Source organism: Squalius cephalus (assembly GCF_949319135.1).
Source record: "Squalius cephalus genome assembly, chromosome: 18".
Lineage (NCBI taxonomy): Eukaryota > Metazoa > Chordata > Actinopteri > Cypriniformes > Leuciscidae > Squalius > Squalius cephalus.
This window is the reverse complement of record NC_137139.1, coordinates 25,570,231-25,587,238: the sequence shown is the minus strand read 5'-3', so window position 1 is coordinate 25,587,238 and position 17,008 is coordinate 25,570,231. Positions and strand designations below refer to the sequence as shown.

General features: G+C 37.7%; 3 protein-coding genes across 8 annotated transcripts; all 3 read right to left on the bottom strand.

Annotated features, from left to right (window-relative positions):
- Nucleotides 1-48: 48 nt before the first annotated feature.
- tpx2 (TPX2 microtubule nucleation factor) lies at nucleotides 49-7,908 on the bottom strand. Of its 4 annotated transcripts, none has more exons than XM_079848731.1 (18): nucleotides 7,763-7,878; nucleotides 7,049-7,176; nucleotides 6,578-6,724; nucleotides 6,042-6,150; nucleotides 4,888-4,962; nucleotides 4,764-4,811; nucleotides 4,515-4,637; nucleotides 3,472-3,581; nucleotides 3,225-3,388; nucleotides 2,967-3,135; nucleotides 2,697-2,835; nucleotides 2,376-2,592; nucleotides 2,196-2,291; nucleotides 1,946-2,116; nucleotides 1,688-1,834; nucleotides 1,367-1,478; nucleotides 952-1,139; nucleotides 49-433 (listed from the first exon to the last, which is right to left on the bottom strand). In XM_079848731.1, the coding sequence occupies exons 2-18, from the start codon at nucleotides 7,155-7,157 to the stop codon at nucleotides 323-325; spliced, it is 2,235 nt and encodes a 744-aa protein (XP_079704857.1). In that variant the 5' UTR covers nucleotides 7,158-7,176; nucleotides 7,763-7,878; the 3' UTR covers nucleotides 49-322. The 4 variants fall into 4 exon arrangements, with proteins under 4 accessions (XP_079704857.1, XP_079704858.1, XP_079704860.1 ...); XM_079848732.1 differs by having other exon boundaries at nucleotides 952-1,118; XM_079848734.1 differs by lacking the exon at nucleotides 4,764-4,811 and having other exon boundaries at nucleotides 952-1,118; nucleotides 7,763-7,908.
- Nucleotides 7,909-8,487: 579 nt separating this feature from the next.
- Nucleotides 8,488-10,359, bottom strand: trappc6b (trafficking protein particle complex subunit 6B). Its single transcript, XM_079849741.1, has 6 exons — nucleotides 10,052-10,359; nucleotides 9,843-9,910; nucleotides 9,462-9,579; nucleotides 9,248-9,331; nucleotides 8,981-9,074; nucleotides 8,488-8,799 (listed from the first exon to the last, which is right to left on the bottom strand). Exons 1-6 carry the CDS (start codon nucleotides 10,127-10,129, stop codon nucleotides 8,768-8,770), a joined length of 474 nt encoding a protein of 157 aa, XP_079705867.1. The 5' UTR covers nucleotides 10,130-10,359; the 3' UTR covers nucleotides 8,488-8,767.
- Nucleotides 10,360-11,854: 1,495 nt separating this feature from the next.
- On the bottom strand, nucleotides 11,855-16,699 carry plagx (pleiomorphic adenoma gene X). Of its 3 annotated transcripts, none has more exons than XM_079848210.1 (4): nucleotides 16,459-16,699; nucleotides 15,181-15,257; nucleotides 14,184-14,241; nucleotides 11,855-14,083 (listed from the first exon to the last, which is right to left on the bottom strand). In XM_079848210.1, the coding sequence occupies exon 4, from the start codon at nucleotides 14,041-14,043 to the stop codon at nucleotides 12,904-12,906; it is 1,140 nt and encodes a 379-aa protein (XP_079704336.1). In that variant the 5' UTR covers nucleotides 14,044-14,083; nucleotides 14,184-14,241; nucleotides 15,181-15,257; nucleotides 16,459-16,699; the 3' UTR covers nucleotides 11,855-12,903. The 3 variants fall into 3 exon arrangements, with proteins under 3 accessions (XP_079704336.1, XP_079704335.1, XP_079704334.1); XM_079848209.1 differs by lacking the exon at nucleotides 16,459-16,699 and adding an exon at nucleotides 14,407-14,439 and having other exon boundaries at nucleotides 15,181-15,250; XM_079848208.1 differs by lacking the exon at nucleotides 15,181-15,257 and having other exon boundaries at nucleotides 16,459-16,674.
- Between the last annotated feature and the right edge of the window lie 309 nt (nucleotides 16,700-17,008).

Below are 17,008 nucleotides of genomic sequence, written 5' to 3'. Positions count from 1 at the left end.
ATTTTATTTGAGTTGAGGCACTAATCATTAACCACATACACAACATTTATATACTAAAGACACTTTATTGTGAGATACAGAAGAAAAGTTAAAAGGACAGAAAAATTAATCTGCATATACAGGAAAAGTTAAGAAATTTAGCTGGGGCAAGCATCACACCCAACTGTAAAATCGTTTGACTTGACTACAAAGGATTAATGCATCAGCCACAGAGATAAAAACTACTCTAAATGTTCACAAAGACATCAAAGAAAGAGTGATATAAAACACAAAATAAAACATGAGAACTATGTACAATTAAGTCAATGTAACTGTTCCGCATTTACATGCGGAAACGATCAGAAAAATTTGGAGATTGGGGCACTGTGAGGGACACGTCACTCTTTTTCAGCTCTATCGGCTTGTAGCGTCTTATTGGCTGGGCCTTTCGCACCTTTTGAAAAAAAAAAAAAATGGATTCAATTAAAAATAAAGTAACTTTCAATGTCAAACAATTTTACAAAAAAAAACTAATTAGCACAAATAAGTCAGATGACTTAAATGGACAGTTCACTCAAAAACAAAAGTTGTCATCACTTACGCACCCTCAAGTTGCTCCAAACCTGTATGAGTTGAACACAAAAGATGATATTTTAAGGAATATTCGTAACCAGACGGTTCACAGTAGCCATTGACTTCCATAGTATTTTGTTTTCCTACTATGGAAGTCAATGTCTACTGTCAACTGATTGATCTCCAACATTCTTTAAAATATCTTTTGTGTTCAACAGAAGAAAAACTAATTCAGGTTTGGAACAACTCTGAGGGTGAGTAAGTGGTGACAATTTTCATTTTTGGGTGAACTATCCCTTTAAGATTTGAATTTCCAGTCCTACAGGGAAGGACAGTTTTTTTTTGTTTTTTTTCCACCTGTGCTTCTGATTTAGCACAATTCATTCGGGAATCTCTTACCTGCTCCTGACGTAGCCTTGTAATCTCCTCCTTTTCCTGCTCCTCTCGTTCTCTAGCCCGCTCCTCTTCCATGCGAGCCTTCAGGGACTCCTTCTCGCTCATCTCCTTTTCAAACTCTAGGCGCTCCATGGCTCTCCGCTCCGTCGCCAAATTGAAGCCCTCCGGAACTGTAGAATTAGTAGTATTGGCTTAAGAAAGTGCCAAATGTGAAGAGGACCAGGTGAAGTGGTCAGGTAGAGGTGAGAGCAGTGATGCAGCAGTGAAAGTTGGAAGGAAGCAAGAGTTGTTTTTGGAGTTAACGCTGCACTTCAATATCAAAACACACAGAGCCAACAAGCCCAAGGGAAGTTCAGACTGGAGACAGTACAACACAGTGGTAAGATCACAAAAACCATCCACCACAAACACAGCATACCTAGGATTGAACGATTCTCCTTCCTCGGAACAAATGGCTCTTTGTGAGTTACATTGTTTGGCCGTGCTTTAAAACATGCTGATTCAGCCTGACGTTTCAACTCCTCTTTCATCTGGGGAAACATTTTAAAATGGGATGAACCTGTTAAAATACAGACTGTAATGCCACTTAAAAGCAGAGGCAATAAATTTAAAGTGACTTTCCACTGGCCAACTAGTTGCAAGTATGCAAACAACTGCCAAGTCAACACATTGGATGTGTCGTCCAGTAGAACAATGCATTCAGCCATGGAAGATGAGGAGAAATGGCAAAAGATCTTACCATCTGTTCCCAGCGTTCTCCCTTTGCAGTTCCTCGTTCGTCAACCATCAGCTTGAAAGGAGCAGGTTTGGTGGGCTCTGCTACCTTTTTCTCAGGGAGGTGCACTTCATGGAAGTCAGGAAGAGGTTGGGCCTTGAACTTCGGCACCTGTAAGATTTGGCGAGGCAGCGCATTTAGGCACAACACAAATTTTGAAGGTTCTTGGTGTCAAGACACTTTCAGGTCCAGACAAAAAAATAAAAAAATAAAAATATCTACCTCTTCATGTCTCAGTTCCTCCAGTTTCTTCTCCTTCATGACCCTTCGTTCACGCTCACGTTCCTCAAATGAGAAAGGGCACATTTCTACCTGGCTCTTGACTGGCGGTTTGGGCTGAAAGGGCAGAAAGTGGGGCACAGCAAGTGCCTTAATAGGAGCAGGAGGCTTTTCCTGGAGGAGCAAAGAAATTAGTTGAGACTCAAATATCAGTTTCATTATATTATATATAAAGCATACATTAAAAATGTACCTCTTCTTTTTTCTTTTCAATTCGCACACGGTTTTTAAGAGCAAACGCAGGTGATTCTGGAACGGTTGGATTTAGAACTTTCTTCTCTGGGACACCCTTTAAGAATTAAAACAGAATTATAAAAATGCCATTAATTTGGCAAATCATGCTCAAAAGAGGGTTGAAGGAACTGTTACCAACCACAACTTCCTCCAGAATTCGTGTTGGTAACGGCCTGGGATGGAATGTGTGGTCCTCTTTTTCCTCAGGCTTCCTACTGGCCTGCCTCTCCTGAAGTCGCTTCTCAATCTCCAGCTGAAAGCCTTCAGACTTGGTGACTCCTTTACTAGCAGGCTTTTTGGGAACTAGAGCTCCTTCCAGAATCTTTCTGTTGAGTTCTAGAGCTTTGAACTTAAACCTGAGGGGACAGAAGGAAAGTTTGAACAGGTTACTCATGCCACATTAAAAATGAAGCATTATTGAAGCTCAAAAATATGTGCAAAACATCTGAGCAAAGCTTACTGCTGCAGTTTTTCTGTTTCCTCAGCCTCAATCTCTGCAGAGCTTTTCACCATAGTGGGACGATGTCGCTGGCGAGTCATTAGCTGTGGCGTTTTGGGGTGTGTGATTTTTGGCTTGTCTGTTTTCACTGGTGATGGTCCTGCAAAATAAACAGGCAAAATTAGTCAAAAGGGGAAATAAGGATCATATTTTAGGAAATAAATTGAATGATTTAATGCTATGAGAATACAATGCTAACAATATTCAAAGCCACCAGAAACAGGATCTCACCTCTCTCCTGGCTCTGGCGACTGCGCAGGTGATAGCGGGTGGGTGTGCGATTCTGGAACTGCTCAATCTGCTGGGCCATTGGCACGTAGGCTCCTGCCTCATCATGCTTCCTCTTGCCTCTGGAGAGGTTGAAGGGTTTGGGAATGGTTGTTCCCTTTGGAGCCTTCAACTACAGAATGACGACAGCATTCAAATTTCTTAAAATCAAGCAACTTAATCCAACATGTCATCCAGACCCATCCTAATGATGGCACTCACAGGGGAAGATGGGTGCTTGCGGAGCTGAGAGGTGAAGTTTATCTCCCTGTACGAGTTGTCATCTGCAGAGCCTCCATCTGTGTGGTTCTTCAGCCTACTATCGGAGCGGAAGTTGAACTCTTTGGGAATGGTGGTGGACAGCACTTGCTTCTTAAGAGGCTGACCTTTAAAAAACAACACCACCACAATGAAAAAGGCAGTCTTTCATTACAAATAGTAGATGAATTAAGTTTTGCCAGTGACTCACTTCCTGCCAGGGCAGCCCTGTAGCTGGCCTCGTTCTTACGACGGTGTTCTGCCACCTCTTTCTGCAGAGCCTCGATGCGCTCCAGCTCCTGCTGCTCTGTGCTTTTCTGTCTGAAGTTCAAAGACAACATATAGAGTTTAACTATTTACTTACGACACCCAGTTCCAGGAATGCACTAATATTTTGTTGGTAGTATTAGTTTGGAACAATTATTAGTTAACACTAAGTTGTTAACACTTCGGAAAAAATAATTTGTCGTTACACTACATCCTGAAGCATCGCTTTCTGTCAGGACTTTTACGTGCTTTTCCCAATCCACTGAAGCGACGTTGACGTCCGGGTTAGCAGTAGCATGAGCCGTCAGGCAAGTGTTATTTAAATAAAACTTTCCAATGCCTTGTTTTATGACTACAGAACCTATTTGTATAAGTTTGGTACCATTCTGGGCATTATTAGTGGGGCAATTTACGAGATACATCATAGGATCCGTTAGCGCCTGCACTAAGCCATCCGGCTGATATTTCAAAATAAGCTCTAAATTTAATAAATGTTCGACAAAGGGAAAAAAGGCTTTTTTTTGGGGGGGGTCATGGTGCAAAGGACCCTAGGTTGATTTTACTCCAAACCATCCCTTTAAATAATATTTAATAATAACAATAAAAAAAAAAAAAAAAAGATAAATCAAATGTACAAACCTGTATAACTGATTTATTCCTTTGATGGCAAAGCTGAATATTCAGTAGCAATTAATCCAGTGTCAAATGATCCTTCAGAAATTCTCAAGAACCATATCTTACAATAAATGTTGAAAAGTTGTGCTGCTTAATTTAATTTGTTGGAAACTTGTTTTTTAGGATATTTGATTCATAGAAAGTTCAAAAGAACAGCATTAATTTGAAATAGGAATCTTTTGTAAACAATTGAAAAAATGTATGCATCCTTGCTAAATAAAATAAATTCATTCAATAAAACTCAATTACTTTTGAGCTGTAGCGTAGTTTGACTTTGCTAACTGTATGCAGTCTAATAAGATTCTCACTTACTGTTTAGTGTTGGAGGCAGAAGCATTATCTGAGGTCTTGGAGGCAATGGCTGGTTTGCTCCTCAGCCGGACACTGCTCCTTGCACCAGCACCACTGCGTCGCACAGTTCTGGATGTTGAGCTTCTATGAGGAGATAAAACAACAACAGTAAAAAAACAAAATATTGTTACTTTCAAGTAACACCCCACATTACTAGCCAGTTCACCAGTGAAGTCTACTAAATCACCACTAGGTACCCTCTAGTTTTACCTTCGCCGCTGATCAAAAACTCTCCTCACAGTGGCAGTTGGTACAACTCTATGCAGCAAGACAAAGCGGCTAATTGAGCACTCTGTAATATACTACAATGAATCCAAATACTAGGAACACATACCTTCTTTTCTTAACAACAGGGGGTGTTGAAATGGCTGTAGGTTTTTCATTTCTTGCCACTGGCCGCTTAGACACTCTGCAGGAAGAAAAGTAAACTGATAGTAGCCATGTTTCCATTCAAAGTTGTGAATTTAACTTATGTGCAAAATTGTAATATTGCATTAAACATTTGCCAAAAGCACCGTTCCAGTTCACCGTTTAATCCAGTGAGTCAAAGAGAACAAAAACTTCACTTGCTGATAAACTGGTGCTGAATATCAAGAAAAGTAGGAGAAGCCACTGTATATAATAATTTTTGTATAGGCCTGTAATAAATTACGTCATTGCGCAGATGGAACGCAATAAACACGTTATCTTGCTTTGAGGCAGCAACTGCTGCTGTTTGGGAATGCAGTCATTTAAGAGTTCTGGGAGGGAATTATACCAAACCATTTTGACAACACTTTGCTCAGGCATTTGAGAACAACCCAAACGGGTTTTCAGATACGGTGAAACGAGATCAGTACACTGGTCATGTCATGTTGTCCTATTACAGTCACTTTTTTTTTTTTTTTTTTTATGCGCATCAAGGAATTTACTCGGTAAATGCGTTTCCATCATAGTTTATGCCCGCGTTTACTTATCGGATAAATTTATCTGACTCAAACGAGCGCATACGATTTTAATGCGCATTTTTGAATTTATGAACAAAAAAATAGATGGATGGAAACATAGCTAAAGTTAGAAGAGAGTGAGAACAAAAATTGACTAGTTGTATAGGCACTGATAAACAGGCATTATACAGAGGTAAGAAAATGCCATTGAAAGTTTTCTTAAGATAGACAGTTGCTTTTAGAGCTACATTAATAAATTAAAAAAACCATTTAACATTTCAGGCATCGCAAACCGTGAGCTTGCTGTGCCTGGTACAGTATTTTCTCTGCTGGCACATCACTGTTCTTCTCTTTGCACCTGTCTTCAGCAGGTTCTGTCACTGGCCTGTTTAAAGACTTCACAATATTTCCACATAAATTACATTTAGGTTAATGATCACAATGCAGTTTGTGCGCAAGTCCGTAATAGAGATCGGCCACAAAAAAAAGAAAGCAAAAACCAGCCAGTTCTGATTTCTGGACGGTCGACTGGTGCATCTCTAATAAGCAGATCTCTCTTTACCTGCGTGGTTGAGCAGGAACCGATTTCTGGCCCTGGCCAGGAGCTGTAGTAGGTCTGCTGTTCCCCCATGATGTGACTATATTAGATGGGACCTCTGAAGATGAGCTCTCTGTGACATATGAAGCAGAGTAGATGTTAAGAATAGACATGCAAAAACACCTTTTCAAATGGTTTCTAAAGGCCTGTACACACCAAGAACAATTACTATAAAGTTTTAATAATCATTCCAATTCTGAGAATAGGGAAGTGCACAACACAACTACTATAATGATCTCGCTTATAATAAACAGAACGCTGTCATGCATTTATGTTGTGGATAAAATTGTAATCATATTTTCAGTTATTCTCGGTGTAAACAGGCCTCAAGTATCTAAGCTTGTTTCCACCATGGAATAAAAAAATAAAGTCAGTGTGACCATCTCACAATTTCAGAATTATGGGATAAAGTGTCACTATTATCTTTATTTATTCCAAAACTGAAATGAGCTTCCATACTTAAGAGAGATTTCTAAGTGAACAACGCCGTTTTTTCCAACCTGAGCTTGTCATCTCAACTTGTTTGACCATAGGAGATACCAAAGCTTTGGGCCTGTTTGTATCATGGTTTTCATCAAAAGGATTTGCAGTCCGTAAAGGGGTGGTGAGCTGTTCCACAGCACCGCTTTTAGGAGCGGCCTTCAATTCTAAAATTAAAACAGAACCAAGAAATTTACACCAGTTTAGTAAACATTTAGATTTCATGAGGTCCTTTCAGTGGACCTGTTGTGTAACAAATTTTGGTAAGTACAAAAGTTCATATAAAAGTCCTAAGATTGCAGAGATACCAAGCCTGCATATACAATAATACAGTGTAAAATTGTGCTGAAGGTGTTCAGCAAGTCATACTACAGGATGATATTGTGTGAAAGATCATTTCTAAAATTGTAACAAAATATACACTATATTCTGTATATCACAATTCATGACAGGAGCAAAAATATGTATATTATATGCTTAAAAAGCCTTACCAAACCACTGGTCTGCATTATCCTGAGGGTCCAGGACAAAATCATCTATAGACTCTATAACATGAGAAGGGGCATCCCATGTGTATGCATCAGCAGAGCCCCCTTCCATATTCACACCGTCGAATCTCCTGTAAAAATCACGTATTTTTTCACAGTCAAACGGCATCTATAACAATATTTTACAACAAATAAGTCATAAAGGGACATGAAGAAGAACACTTGAACTACATTTCCTGCAGAGTGGCGCAAAATGGCAGTTATTGGCCGAGCTCAGACTAAAGGCCTAGCCTGTAATAGCAGCAGTATCGGCCAGTTAAGGATATCATATTTATTTATTTATATAGTGTATCAATACTATAATTAATATTAAAATGACAGACTAGCATTTTACAGTATCATTTGAAAACCAGTTCTTATGAAAGAAAAGTCTGTTTCTTGCATTAATCATTAGCACGAAAAAAGGGTAACGTAAACTAAAACTTAAAACTACCGTAGTCTAAATAATATAATCATATGGATTAAGATCGTAGTAATAAAACGAGGAGATAAACTTTGAATTCAGTCGTTATATTACATCAAACAATAAAAAGCTTGGCTATCTACGATTACGGCCCAAAACGACCACACCAATTTAACGTTAACGTAATCTTTACTTAAACGCAGCAGTCGTGTCAAATAAAATATCACAACCCATCAAAATGTGTAAATACTTACAGTTCAAATCTATGCCTCTGTCTCCTATCGCAACCTGAAAGGCTGAAAAAGATATATTACAATGTTTAAACAGCAGACAGCTCGTATCCTGCACTCACAAACAACTCGAAGCGAATGCTTTTTGAATGTTGGTGCCGTTAGAACTGAGTTTACAAACCAGCCAATCAGAGTGCTTAACGCGGCGCGTCTCATTTCCTATTAGCTCCGCGCTTGTGACGTTTTATAACGCAATAACCACGTGACTAGCTGAGCAGCATAAACGAAGGACATTTAAAAAAACGACTGTAATGTTTTTAAATATATCAGTAATTGTTTTAAATACGGATTAGTCTTCTACTGTTTTACAAAGTGATCTTTTTGTGATGACTTGCTATTAGAAAACATTGGTCACACTTTACATTATGTATTTGTTAACAGTAGCTAATGCACGAACTAACAACATTTTTACACGATTTATTAACTTTTGTTAATGTTAGTTAATAAAAATGTTCGTGTTAGTTCACAATGCATTGTAAACACATTTGACCTCATAAATATTTTTGTATATGTTGAGATTAACATGAACTAAGATTAATAAATGCTAGGATTGTTCATTGTTAGTTCATATTAACTAATATAGTTAACTAATGTTACCAAATGAATCCTTATTGTTAACATCAAACATTTTCCTACATTTAATCTTAATTCCCAATATTTATTAATTTCCAAAAATGAACCACAAACTCATCATACCAGGATTCCAGCTTTAATGTTATCAGTGCAAATTAATTTTCAAAACAAAGTGAATTTGGGCAGAGAATAATGACTATCAAAACACTAACAAAATACAGTACAATAAGGCTTGACGATGCATGCCAAAACACTTTTAATGCCAGTAGTTGTCAAGATACTGCAAATAAAAAATAATCATAGTGACATTAGCAATAAAATGGACAAGGCAATACAAAATGGCAAGGCAATAAAACAGATACACGTGTTATGAGCAATACTCTTCTTTGTAGTGAATCAAATCTTCTGGATCATCACCTGGAATTTACCTAAGAACAAACAAGGTGCCAAGAAAGAGGGATGGAGAGAGACAAGTAAGAAACAATTAATTAGAGCTTGATGGAAAAATAACTTCATTGCTTGTTACAGATTGAGTAATATCATAAAAGAAAAAGTACAATAAATCTAGTAGTTATTTATTATATTTTTTGCATATAATTTGTTCCTTACAGGCAGGCATGACTGACACTTCCGCCGTGACTATACTCTTCACACCAAGGTTTGAAAGTGCTCCTCGGACCAGTCCACAGGTGAAGGCTAAAAACTGTAGAGATAAATAAATGAGAATCACCAAACACAGAATATATACAGTACCAGTCAAAAGTTTGGAAACATTACTATTTTTAATGTTATAAATATATATATATATATAAATGATATGTGTTAAAGATATTGATTCTGGAGTTTCACTTTAAAATATGTTGTTTATGTTTATACCTTCGGCGCATGTTCCAGATACTGTTTTCCAGCAGACAGTTGGGTCAGCAGACGGAACTTGTTATCTTGTAGCACATAAATACCCTACAAATAATTTTGTCATGTTATTCAGTAAAGACATTCACTATGCTATATGAAATTGACATAATGATGTTTTTGTTATTAAAAAAAAATAATTAAAAAAACAGCTGGACTTCCTTGATATTGTACACACCTGGTGGTTTGTTCTCAGGTTGTCAATCTGCTTCTTAAAAACACTGGTCCAAAAATCTTTGCAGATGAACTTCATGACATCAAGCTCATCTTTGAAACGTGGCGTGTCTTTGGTAAACCTGCAAACAGAAATTATGGCTGTTGAGACACATCTTCTCAAGAAAAAAATGATATTTTTACAAATTAAATGGTCTATTACATTTCTGCGAACTGATTTAAAACAACCCATTTACTTGTTCAGAGTTAAAGTCTGGATATTCAAGTGACAATCTGCTCCAGTACAAAACTAAAAAAGAACTGCACAAGCATAACATCTGATTATAGGATGTCATCAGATGATCTGATTGGATTATGAATAGGATGTAAATATCTGTTATGATACCTCTCAATAAGTCCTTGTCCCACACGAAACCCCATGTTCTCAAGTTTAGACACACATCGTCCATTCTCCTGTGCACAGAAGTACACTACATTACTTCAACACGCAACATTCCAGCAATAGTTGCTTTATTATTGTGCTTGGCTTACTCAGTTCTAATATGCTATTCTACGTTTCTGTGACAGTGTTTTCAGTATATCTCCAGCTCTTACCGATTCCCCAGTTTCTACACTGTTGACATACTGAATAATTTCACTGTGCAGGAACTGAAAGAGAGCCTCGTCTGCCATCTCAAGCCAGTTCAGCCAAAGCCAGACTGAAGCTGACAGGCGACAAACAACGGCCGTACGACACAAACTGACTACAGGTATAAATCAGCTGCTACTTTAGTAAACATGCGCCATTCATTGTGAGAATATATCAATTAAATTCAAATATTTCGCCGGTGTATTCGACTGTTTGTTATTAATAGGGTCCTTCTTCACATCTGTTCCACTTCCTGTTTGCCTGAGAATTAGCTGCCCTTGTATTTGCCTGAATGTGAATTTGCTTTTCTCTCTATTTGGAAACCGATTTCTCTCTCGATTTAAATATAAGAGCGGGAATTAAGTATGGAAAAGTGAAGTCACGAACAACCGATTGACTTTTACAATCAACAACTTTCTTGGTTTTACTAAATTGAAGGCTATCAACTATCAATACTAGTGCACAATTGAGTATTGAACACAATGTAGTATCAGCGTTCCAATAGTATATATTACAGTGTTAAGTGTTCATACAATTGTATTGTATTTTATAAAATAGTAGTTCAGTTATAAAAAAAAAAAAAAAAAAAAAACGCGTGATGTATAAAACTAAATGAATTTATTTACAATCATTGTCGTCTAATTTTATGTATTTATCTTTTATATATCATTAAGCCTTTAAAATGTTTCAGTAGCCTGTTGCAATGCCGTGCAGCCATGAAAGTAGTTTACATTTCGAAATAAAATGTATTTTAAAAGCCACCTAAGTTTAAGTGTAACCTAAATATAAATGTCATAAATACTGAAGTGGGCTTGCTAAAAACTGTTTTACCAACGGTAAATAATGAATGAAACACACCAGAAACTCAAGTTCTACAAGATGCTTTATTTTTTAATTCATCCTTAACATTGTTTCTGCATGCACCTTCATCTCTCACTCATTCACCTTTGCTTTCAGAATTTTTATGAAAACAAACAGTCCTTGAAACACAAAAATGCCAATGCTTGGAATTTTAAAGATGTAAAACACCTGATTACTCCAGCTAAACAGCCATGGAAACTTTACATTTCTCACTAAAGGTACAGTACAGCTGTGCACAGTGTGCATCTCACTGAGGTAGATTAGTCTGAGTCTAAACATCACAGTTGAGTTGAGGCCAATTCCATTTCAGTTCAGCCAAAGGAGGAAATGCAATTGGCATGATTTGTAATGATGATTTACTAACAAAATGGGAGGAACAGAAGGATCTCATGAAATTAATTCACCCCCTTCAGATGGCATAAACAAAATGGAGTTGACAACAACATATACCAACAGTTACCTTATAGGTCACTGGTGCATATAACACTGAGCCAAAAGAATAGACAGTGAAGCAGTGCTAAAATGCCATTCAAATTTACATGAAAAAAAAAAAAACACTTTTTTTCTCCTGACAGTGCTCCTGGTTTTGCATGGAGAGATACATGAAGTGCTTCAGCAATAACAGGGTTTGTGCTAAGCTTAAGTTGTCTGAAAATACTGAATCCAGGCAAAACATTCGGGAAAACTTGGTAGTGTGAGAATCATTTGTGTAATTACCAATTATTTGCCCAAGATACTTTTTACAGCGATATGCAGGGCGTATATATGATCAATTCTTGTTTATTACTAAACAACAACAAAAAAAGTTTATATTATACTTAGTTCCCATATTGGGAATTTGTCAGGATGGGCTAATTTTAAACAAATGTTGACTTATCATTATGATTTTCAATTCCAATAAACAATACTTTTTATTTTTTTGCATTTCACTTGCAAAATAACTCTGGAATGAACAGAGAGAGATGGGGATTTACAGGAGACGAGTCTCCACACATAAGTGTGATTCCTTTCATAAGCATTAAGGATGTGAACACAACAGCACCTAAAAACTTTTATCTAAAGTCTAAAATCAACACAAGCTAATTAATTAAATGCTAATTAATCACCTGACTCTAAAGTTTTCATAACTAAAACCATTGAGCTTTCTAAAAAAACAAAAACAAAACGAGATAATGTTCTTCACGCAATTGGCGTGAGGATTTGCTTCATTTCTTGTCAAATGGTTGAATCCTTTTCATGACAAGAGTTCAGCTTAGAGAGGTAGGTTTTTTGTGTTGTGTGACCGTGAGCTGAGAGGTACATCTACGCCCACAGTTCAACTTGACTCTTATGGTGCGATCACATTAGTGAATTTTCTGCGAAATTTCACAGGCAAAACTATTTTATTTGTCAATAGTGCAGATGTATGAAGCACCGCTTTCACAGAAGTCAGTGTCACACCAAGCAGCTTTCTGTTGATCAATACGGCAATGTTGGTCGTTCGCCCCCCTCATCCGAAATCCCCACGTGGATTTCTATTTAAATGACAGTATTTCATTGGCAAAAATTCGCAGAGCAACCAAAAATGTGACCACACCTTTAGTCAGAAGTGCCGTTGATAAAAAAAAAAAAAGTGCTTCGTTTTACAACGGAGAACACTGTAATAGCATTATTTTCCTTCGTGACAAAAAATATTGAGGTATTTTTTTGCTAACTTTTCAGTTTCATGAATTTTTTGAGTTCATTTGACACTACAAAACAGTTACTCAAAAGACCCTCTAGGAAAAACCACAAAGTTAAAACTATTCTAAAAGCAAAACTCCATCTATCCAGGTGATCATTTCATCTATTTCTACAGGATCCATTTGAAGACCTCGCACCCACTTAATGTATCCAGTTCATTACCTTTAAGCTACTCGGCAATGACGCAACAGATTTGTTGCATTTGACTGGCAGGTCATAGTGGACACAGGCAACATCATTGCTGGAAGGCCTGATGGAATCGAGGTAGAGTTGGTGAGAAACCAGAGAGCTGGTTTAAGTGCCCTGAAGCCTGAGGCTCATGCAGTGACTGTGGCTGAAATGAGGTAAGTGGCCCAGAGAACTGAGAGGTAGGGCTTTGGGACACGGCGCTGGTGGTGGTGGAGTATCCCAGGGGAGTGCTGTAGGGAGGCAGGCCGAACGGCAGGAAGCCCAGCAGGTGCGAAAGGTCCATGTTGGCGGAGGTGGTAGGCGGCTCGGCGGAGGTGAACGCTGAGTTTCTGAGGGTGAAATGGGCACTCTGAGCTCCCAGACCCTCGGGGAGGAGGTCGCCTGGCCGGGAGACAGCAGTCGCCACGGCGGCCTGCGGCGGCATAGGCCCGCACTGGAGTTCGGTCAAGAAGTTCTCCATCTCTGTTTTTAGAAATGAGGTAGTGCAGCTCGGCTGATATCTGGGAGCCTGCTGGTACTGCTGCGGAGGAGGCTTGTTTGGCTCGAGGTAGCAGCCCACACCCATGGGGCTGGACAGGGGGCCAGACACCATCGTGTGATGATGATGATGATTGACCCCTGAGGTAGATGCGTTCGGGAAGCCTTGCGGGTTGAACATGGCCATGGAAAACGCTTCTGTGGCATCTTTCGGAGATCCGACAGAGCACATGGTGGGACTAGGCTCCTCCTTAATGGGCATCGGCGGCAGGGTCTCCAACTCTTGCGCGTGGCTTTTCTTCAGGTGTCGGGTGAGGTGGTCACGACGGCCGAATCGCTGGGCGCAACGCGGGCACAGGAAGTCCCGCCGGCCGGTGTGCACCACTGCGTGACGCCTTACATCTTTGCGAGTGAAGAAGCGCCGGCCGCACCGCTCGCACTGATGCTTCCTTTCCCGAACCACAGTCCCCGGGGGCGGCCGGCCAGTGTGTGTACTCAGGTGCTCGAGTAACGCCGGCATGCTCTCGAACACCTGACGACAGACCTTACAGGTGAGGTCACCGCCGGCAGAGGTGGCATGTGTGGCCACGTGGCGTCTTAGACCCAGGCGAGTGTTGTAACACTTTCCACATTCCTCACACTGCAGTTCCTGCTTGTTGGGGTCGTGGTTCTGCAGGTGTCCGTTCAGCTGGTCTTTGCCATGGAACATTTTCTCATTTATATGTGTAGTTTTCAGGGCATATGTCACTCTGGGAAAAGCCAAAGAAGATCAGTTACCACAATAATAGAAGGTTAAAGAGAGTACAATCATAGTCAGTCAAACATTGTTTTAAAGCATTTCACAAGTACCTGAGAAGAAGCTCCAACAGGTGATTTTTCTTGGTGGTTTTTTTGCATGTTCAAAATTCTGCACACAAACACAAAGATTGTTGAGGATATTTTTATTTATTTTTTTACCATAAGGTTCTATAATGCATATGTGCATCTAAAAAAATAAAGCCACAATGGATTTATGTGCTTCATTAAAGGGATAGTTTGTCAAAAAATGAAAATTCTGTCATAATTTACTCACCGTTATGTCGTTCCAAACCTGTATGAATTTTTTCTGTGGAACATAAAATAAGTCATTTTGCGGAAAAAAATTTGTCTACACAATGTAAGTTAATGGTAACCAAAAAGGTTTGATTTCTAACATCCTTCAAAATAACTTTTGTGTTCCACAGAAGAACAATGATCGAATTTTCATTTTTGGGTAAACTAACAAACAAAAATGATTATTTAAAAATACATATGTAATGTACAGCCATAATGTTGTTAGATTATACAAACAAAAACTATTTTTAAAAACTAAAAAATTGTATGCAATATAATTGTAAAACATTGATATACATATATGCTTCTATACAAAATTTGTTTTAAAATTCCTGTAGCACATACATGCATCAATTTCTATTGTCTCCTTTCAACAAACATTATTTAGAGAACACATAATATTTCTGAAAAGTAAAAAGGTCCACTTGAGAATTTGTGATTTGGAATTTTTTCATTTGGTAAAAAAGAATTATACAATTTTTCAAATCATGAAGATAATTTGTTCAGTTTAATAACACTGTAAAAAAAATACAGATTTATTTGAACAATAAAAGAACTTTGTATTTATTTATAAAACCTTTTGTATTTTTTTATACAAATTAAACAAAACCTTGAAGTGTTTGATGGCAATGGAGTGCAGACTTTGAACCAAATTGCTTCTGAATGGCAGCAGATTTCAACACAAGAAACTTAAAAACACCCTGAAGGGACGTCATGATGATTGGTTAGTGACATTTATAAAGGGTTTGTTTACCTGTTTCGACTCTCACAAAAGCACATTCATTATCTTGACAGACCTCCGGATAATGCATGTCCACTATTACTCCCTCCCTTTTAGAGAATGGATGGACATCATTCAAGCAATCATTTCAAGTATTTTTAATGTGCACATAAATCCACACTATTTTATTTCAATATTCAGATTTAGTTTTAATGTTATAAATGTAGGTGCTTGAGAGTTCAGTTGGGACAAAATGTGCTTCTTCTATGTATTAACTTTCAAACAAAACTGTTCATGTAGATAGAGAGTATAATTAACATAATACAATAATTAATAAAAAAAATGATGTTTACCTATCAGCTTTGAATATTTAAAATTACAATAACACTTTAGAATAAGGTTTAATTTGTTAACATTAGTTAACCACATTAGTTAACATAAACTAAGAATACTATAGCATTTATTAATCTCAACATTTTCTATTACATTTTTAAGATCAAAAGCTGTATCTGTTAACATTAGTTAATAATGCACAATGGACTAACATGAGCATTTTATTAACAAAGGTTAATAAATTATGTAAAAAATATATTGCTCATTGTTAATTCAGATTAGGTAATGTATCAACAAATGAGACCTTATGCTGTTACCAAAATCACAAATGGCTTACAATCAAGTAGCTATGCTAATTACATAGTAACTTTACATAGTTTTTCCCCATTTCATTTCACAGTTTCATGCAAATATGACATATTTTCAAATTACATGTTTGTGGTAAATCTGATTTATTTAAAATACTATCAAACAAACTGCACTGAATTTATTATAGTCATGTATAAAGTTGTGTCTTGTTTTATAATAACTTTCTAGCTTAAAAAAAAACTTTTTGATTTCACTGGCATCTTTTTGTATATTTACTCCTGACACGTTTCGGGGTCAGAAACCCGTGGCACGTTTCGGTCAGCAAAATCTCTCAAGAACCGCGGAACATTGTGATTAAATGGTCAAATCGAAAGGATCCGTAATAAAGAGCAACACAAATCAGACTATCCATTCACGTTTTCCATCATGTTGTAAAAAATAAATACATTAAATACACTAACAGTGTCGCGTAGCTAATGTTGTTTGCTCATGCACGCAACATTTAAACCTCTTAAATGGGTAAATGACACACATTTGTCTTCTCAAAAGTCTAAAAATACCATCAACGAAACTCTCTGAGGGTTTCAAACATTCGGACATCAATGCAAACAGTCCACGCGGTCCTAAATTCACACATAACATTTGCATAAAAAACAGTATTGTGCTCACCAGAAACTTTTGATCCCCGCAAAAGTTGCATTTCACATGCACTCTCCATTCTACACCTCACATGGGTGCAACTAAAAAAAATCGTTTCTCAGCCATATCTCGATGAATTCTCGAGAACTGTTCGCAGTGGATACTTTATTTTTGTTTTCAATAATGTGTCTATTTTTCGGGCCTGCTGTTTCTTTCCCTCTAAACACACAGCGGCGGCGAGCGCTCGAGCTCGAGTTTGATGGGCGCGTGCATTGTGGGAACGTGACGTCAGCCACTTTGGCCAACTTTCAGGGTTGGATTTCACTCTTATTTTTCAGCATTTAAAATATCCCAAACACTCACATGGCATTACCTTGAGTTCTATAAATAAACTAAAAAACAAATCTAAATTTCGTAGAATAGCAATTTTCACAAACAGTATAAGCAAGCCTAGTTCAACTTAGGCTACTAGATAAAGAACAATTAAAGTTTCTGAAAATTAACTTATAGCTACCATCTTATTATTATCATTAATAATACTGTATTTGACAAGATACCATTAATATATCATCATTCGACT

Excerpts from the sequence above, each read along its gene's own strand:
- plagx (XM_079848210.1), bottom strand. The coding sequence starts at position 14,043 with ATGTTCCATGGCAAAGACCAGCTGAACGGACACCTGCAGAACCACGAC.
- tpx2 (XM_079848731.1), bottom strand. The coding sequence starts at position 7,157 with ATGGAAGGGGGCTCTGCTGATGCATACACATGGGATGCCCCTTCTCAT. Across the intron at positions 1,479-1,687 it reads GAGAACGCTGGGAACAGATG|ATGAAAGAGGAGTTGAAACG; the intron begins GTAAGATCTTTT and ends ATGTTTCCCCAG. Across the intron at positions 1,140-1,366 it reads GGAGAATCGTTCAATCCTAG|CCAATACTACTAATTCTACA; the intron begins GTATGCTGTGTT and ends CACTTTCTTAAG.
- trappc6b (XM_079849741.1), bottom strand. The coding sequence starts at position 10,129 with ATGGCAGACGAGGCTCTCTTTCAGTTCCTGCACAGTGAAATTATTCAG. Across the intron at positions 9,075-9,247 it reads ATCTGGAACATGCGCCGAAG|TTTTTAGCCTTCACCTGTGG; the intron begins GTATAAACATAA and ends TTATCTCTACAG. Across the intron at positions 8,800-8,980 it reads AGTGTCAGTCATGCCTGCCT|GTAAATTCCAGGTGATGATC; the intron begins GTAAGGAACAAA and ends GTTTGTTCTTAG.